The sequence below is a fragment of the Triticum urartu genome, chromosome 4A (genome assembly GCF_056163025.1).
Source record: "Triticum urartu cultivar PI428250 chromosome 4A, HENAU_Tu73, whole genome shotgun sequence".
In the NCBI taxonomy this organism is placed as follows: Eukaryota; Viridiplantae; Streptophyta; class Magnoliopsida; order Poales; family Poaceae; genus Triticum; species Triticum urartu.
Window position 1 is genome coordinate 552,472,087 of NC_141876.1, and position 6,130 is coordinate 552,478,216.

Consider the following 6,130-nt stretch of genomic DNA (forward strand, 5'->3'; position numbering starts at 1 on the left):
CGCCATTTTCGGCGCCCGAGACATGATGGAAGGAAAGAAGATGAGGAACTAGAGAAAGACATGCCAATTGCCGGTGACTCAACACCTTATTTGTATTGGATGGCATTGCCCTTGTGTGCTATCCTGTGTTATCCTTGCATTATGGGTTTGAAGTTTGCACCCTCCGTCCCAAAATGTAAGGCGCGGGTGGCTGAGTTTGGTGCGGGGCTTCTTATTTTTCACATAGCCTCTACGGTGTGGGTTGGGTCAACATTTGCCTTCGAAGAAATTGGAGTCGCTTGCTTGGAGATTAGGGAGGGTGATGACGCCTGTTGGAGGAGTGATGACGATGACACCGGTGTGATGTTGACAAGACCCTCTATGTGAGGTGTGTGTTCGGTATTATGAATGTACCGCTCAGTGGTTTGTGACGGCTTTCGTCTGGTTTTCCGTTTATTAACCGGGCAACTCTCTTCTGCTTTATTAATAAAATGAGACAAAGCTTTTGCTTTCGTTTAAAAAAAAGTAAAATCATTTTTGACAGGAGGTATATTCTTATACCATTAAGACTTTGTCCGGAAAATACATAGGGTCAATCAAGTGGTTGTTGCCCCTACTCCATCAGACTCCAGAAGGCAGCCCAAAGTTCTACCGAGTACTCATTGCCGCTGGCTGTATTATTCTCCCACATGAGAGCCACATGCCCATGTCCTCCTTTCGTTGATTGCTGTAACTTGCAACCCACACGGTCACACCTCAACACCATACTTGAAATCAACTGCACCAAGCATGCATGAGCTTCCACCTCGGCACCATATATTTGATCACTCTTTCTGTTTATACGGTTTTTTTTTCGGCCACGTGAGCTTCTACCTCAGCTCGAGTCTCAACTCATCCAAAAGCAAGAACATCTAATGAATATGCAACTAAAAATTTGTTCTTCAGGTGAAACAACATGAGTTTAGCAAGTTTTAAAACATTCGCTCGTCTAAAAATACCAGAACTGTAAGGATCTTTCTCATCTTGGCGCATTAATCCCAGCCACCGATAGATAACAACACATCATCTGAAGATAAAACAGCCAGCAGATGAGAAGACGACTACATTTCAGATTTCTATTCAACAAACAGGGATGGTACTTTAGCACGTCCACCCATCCACGCACAGTGAAGAATCAAGATCCAGTTCACGACAGCCTAACACAACGTGACGCAGCGAACAAACACTAGAGACGTTCAGAATTAGCATCCGACGAGGGTGAGTTCAGGATGCCCCCGGAAGTTAGCTCCGCAAGGCCGATCCCCCGTCTTATTCTACCAACAGCAATTGGCCCCGACGGAGAAGAAAAGAAAAGAAATCTGGTCGGTCGGTCACTCCCAGCCTGTCGCGGGGATGCTCGAGACGTCACCCCAACCGGGAGGAAACGTGTACTTCTGCACATATGCGTCTTGGACCGCACCGTTGTCGACATCGTTGGCTGAGCAGTGGCCAGCCTGCACGTCGTCCTGCCCAGTAGTAACCTCTTCCTCGACGTGCTGCTGCTTCTGCTGTGTCTCTGCCTGAGGTTCTGCTCCTGCATCCGGATATGAATGTAAGTCCCCGTCTGGCTTCTCCTTGGACCATTCTTCGGACCATTCTTCTTCGTGTGCGGTTGAGGACCGGCCATTGTCGTGTCTGAAGCCACTGTCAGACCGGTCTTGATTGTGGATGTGGTTTGCTGGCTCCTCTTGGTTGTACCCCCAACCATCACCAGCAGGCTGGTCTCGGGTGTCGCCGTATCCCGAGTATCTGACCTCTTCTTCTGGTGGGGGGAGCGGACATCCTTGATAAGAACCATTGTCTGCGCAGTACCTCAGGAGCTTATCCCAGTGCCGATCCTGCAGTAGTAACACCTATTAGTTTCGCCAGAAACAGAATAGGAGCATGACATGAAAGCAGAGCCTGTACAAAAAAGAATAGCTAGAGTGATACAGCAACAACACACCTTAGTGATGATGTGAGGGTTTCCGACGATAATTAGCAACGATTTGGCACGAGTAATTGCGACATTGAACCTTCTATAGTTGCTCAGGAACCCCAGGTTGAAGAATCTGTCAAACTCGTTGTGCTTAACGGTTGACCTGACTGTTGAGATGATGATCACTTCCCTTTCTTGGCCCTGGAATTGCTCAACACTTCCCACTCTTAGGTCGGGCATTTCAAACGTCTCTAGGGCCTTCTTTATCTTGTTAACTTGTTGACGATATGGAGTAATGACACCAATATCAGCCTCACTGACATCGCCATTCCTTGTCAGAGTCCTGATGATATTTACTACTTTACTAACTTCGATTCTGTTGAACCATGATGGATTGTTGCCTTCTCTCTCATCGCATCCCTGGATTCCAACAAACAGAACAGGGAATGACTTATTGGGAAGGCCAATACAATCGTAAACAGATGGCACTTCATCTCCCTTACAGGGGATAAGTTCACCCTCGTAGAAAAGCTGTGACGGTAGCTCTAGGATTGCTGGATGGCAACGATAGTTCCTCAATAGCTTTGTCACGTAGTTAGGATCCCCTGAATGGTACTGCTCAAATTCACCGAGCAGCCTTTGCAGATAAGATTTTCCCAAACCATCCTGATCCGCCTGTTTACAAAAAACCACTGGCCCTAATTGCATAGGATCTCCTGCTAACACAACCACTGTGTCTCTTCCACACAAAGCTGCCAAAGGAACCATTGCCTCTGGTTCAGAAGATTGACCGGCCTCATCCAAGAAAATGTGTGTGAAATGCCCCGGGCGAATACCCTCGGCCTGTAGGGTTGATGAACTCATGTAGGTCGATATAACTATCTTGTAGCGCATTAATGCTCGCATTGGAGGGCACTTGAACACCATATCTTCAAAGAAGCAGAACCGTATGAAATCAGGATTAACATCGTCATACTGACGACTAGGAGCATTTAGCCTAAAGATATCACTTGGGCGGATCGGGTAGCTAGAACTCAACAGTTTTTCCAATACATGGTCAGCAGCACTATTGGAAGCAGCACATATGAGAACATTTGCCCTCCTATTGGATTTATAAAGCTGCAAAATCGCCTCGACAAGGGTCATGGTCTTGCCAGTTCCTGGAGGTCCATAAATCACGTATGGTGTAACCCCTCGGCAGCCAAGTATCATCCCAACTGCATCAGCTTGCTCAGTGTTTATGTTCGGGTTCAGAGGTTTAAATGGCACCTTCTTCACACTTCTATACCGTGATAGGGATGGAAATAGAATGTCAGGTCCAATAAGTTCTGCATCATGAACAGACCTATATTGCCTTCTCATGTTCAATCTATTATATGTGAAGCTAACATCATACTTATTCCTGTCATGGTGAGCGTGGTGAAACTGATCATCAAACCTCAAAAATATCTCATCAGCTTCAACCTTGTGAATGTAGCCCTGAATAAGATATCAACAAATCATTATTCACTGGCATCATTTGAGGCTGGTTAATTTATATTGTAAGAATGCCTAAGAGATTTTTGAATGTCCAAGAAAGTACACTAACCTGATAAGGCCTAGCATCACTCCCAGCATGTCTGGCAATTATATAGTCACCATGGACTAGCGAAGGCCTTTTTTCTGCCAAACCAGGGACCTCAAGAGACAAATAATCATTACCCCTCCTTCTCATTGACACACGCTCCATGTCGTACGATCTCATCTCCTCCTGCAAACGGGCCTCTTAAGTTAGCAAACAAAGATAAAAGCTTAACATCTCAGAGTATTAGAGGTGCTGAAATACCTCCAAATTAAGTTCTTCCATGACTAAAAGAGTGCTAAAGAACTTTGCATAGTTCATCATGCTCAGCTCTTCAGATAGGACATCAGGTCTCTGTTTGCATTCAATGAGCTCACGGATTTCCACAGGTATTGCATACTGAGGTAGCTTATACTTGAATCCTTGAGTGTGCTGCCGAATTGGCCGGCTACCTGGCACAAATGTATTACACTCAAATTGCTTCCTTTGAGAGCCTTGTCTCCTGGAATAAGGTTTATCAGAAGATAAGGCCATTGAAACATTATCATCGGCCAACAGAAAAGCCACACGCTCAATCTTCTCATCCCCAATATCAACATGCACGATTGATGTATGCAAACCAATGTCTTTTGGCATACAGGACAGCCAAATGGTTAGGGTTTGTCCAGGCTGAAGTGTACGATCTTCCACAGAAGTCAAACCAAGAAAAGCCTTCTTTGCCGCTTCATCGGAATCATTCAACGGTGGTCTCATCATTGACAAGACATAACTATCTTCTGGATTTGAAGAGAATATTCTCACACTCCACAAATTTACAGGCTCACAAGAGGTATTCTCTATGCGAATGGCGTCTGCAGATGTTTGTCCAACAAGGACAGATTTAGGCTTTCCGTTCAAAAAAGGGAAAGGAGCCGTAACAACCACGGGACCATCATCAGATTGATAGTCCTGAAGAGTGTTGTCATTCTGAAAATCCATGAACTCTACTTCCGGCTTATCACCGGCTACTGAGTACTCATCATCTGAATGATGCCCCATCTTGAATCCTGATACATCAAAAATATTATAAAAAAATCAACACTAGTTCCATTGAGCAGAAACAAGCCAGTCTAGAGATAGTTGTTGTGTGGACAGCAAGCATATGATTTATTTAAATTGCAAAGCCTATGAACTGATATCACAACCAAACGCCAAATGCAAAATAGTTACTGTAGCTACCAAGGAAAAGGCACATGGCATGCTTGAGAAAATCAGGACTTCCGTTTGTTTTAAGCATCATCCTTCTTTATTTATTTATTTTTGGAACTTGTCTAGGTACTGTAGAAATTCATAGTAGTAATCGCCTGGGTTCAAGCGCTGTGGATGAGCTGGCCAACACCACTCCTTGCCAACGTAGCAGCCGCGCTCGCTTCTTGAAATATCATACAGTATTATTTGTGAACTGAATACTTTCCACACTTATGGAGCAATCATAGGACCACAGCGCACGTCCATTCGAATTTATGTGATCCAGCTGTGCTCCCTAAAACCGACACCAATAGACACAAATTTCTCACTCCCAAAATCTATGGACAGAGGCATTATGCTACCACGCTATTCTCCCTCTTTGTGCAAGACATAACGACGAGGCAACTAGGCAACCCCACTCCTTACAGTGAAGGCTAGATCTCCTGGCCATAACTAGAAGGGGAAAAACAAACAGACCCCCATCAGTCCACTACTGATTCTTCGACAACACAACAAGACAAGAAAATAGCACAAAGCCGTTACAGACATATATCCCTCCTAACCAAATCACAACATTCTGGCCGTCTCCGGTCAGGGGTTTCGCTACCGGGGGGAAAACCCTAACAATCCCTCCCGTCCCCTCCCCTCTCTCGTCCTCCCCCTTCCGCAGCATCAAGCTGCGGCTTTTACTAATTATTATTAAATAAATACTGTTAACTTAACATGAATAAGGGTTAATTCTGTGGGATAATGAGCCACGCTCACCAAGATCGCGACGAGATTTGTGCGGATCCCGCGGCACGGAAGGGCGAAATAATCGAGGTTAAAGGAAACACAGCCCGCAATGCCGCGGTAATCGAGAGGGGGGCACGAATTAACCGTCACCTGTCCTCGGAGCGAAGCGCGGGCACGGGTCGGGGGAGGCGGCCGGCGATCGGAGACGGGGAGGAACCGCAGCCCCAGCAGATGACTGGATTGGATTGGATTGGACTAGGCCCCCGTCCAGGACGAGGAGGGGGAGGCGGTGGGAGGGGGAGGCATGAGCAGTCCGGGTTTATGAGGAAGGGAGGGAGGGGACTGCAGCGAGGAGGGTGTGTGATGGCTCCGACTGAAAGATAGAGAATCTGTACCATGAAGGTTTGGGGTCGATGGTTGGTTTCTTGGTAAGCCACATTGAAGCTCGGCTCTCAACTTGTGATGCGGTGGGGGTGCTTGGATCGGGAACGAACGGGTGGGATGAGAAAGAGAGAAAGCAGCAGCCCAACCATACCTTTTCTGTTCTCCCTTTTTTGTGGATCTCAACCTCTGCGGCTTGTTCATAGAAGCTTTTTTTTTATCTGTTGTTCGTCGAAGCTTGACCAAAAGGAGCAACCTCATCTGAATTTTTTATCTGTTGTCCATACGGC

At 46.2% G+C, this 6,130-nt stretch overlaps 1 protein-coding gene across 1 annotated transcript; it reads right to left on the bottom strand.

Annotated features, from left to right (window-relative positions):
- Window positions 1-1,068: 1,068 nt before the first annotated feature.
- SDE3 (P-loop containing nucleoside triphosphate hydrolases superfamily protein) lies at window positions 1,069-5,917 on the bottom strand. Its single transcript, XM_048692243.2, has 5 exons — window positions 5,610-5,917; window positions 3,762-4,543; window positions 3,525-3,686; window positions 1,964-3,415; window positions 1,069-1,856 (listed from the first exon to the last, which is right to left on the bottom strand). The coding sequence occupies exons 2-5, from the start codon at window positions 4,533-4,535 to the stop codon at window positions 1,350-1,352; spliced, it is 2,895 nt and encodes a 964-aa protein (XP_048548200.2). The 5' UTR covers window positions 4,536-4,543; window positions 5,610-5,917; the 3' UTR covers window positions 1,069-1,349.
- Between the last annotated feature and the right edge of the window lie 213 nt (window positions 5,918-6,130).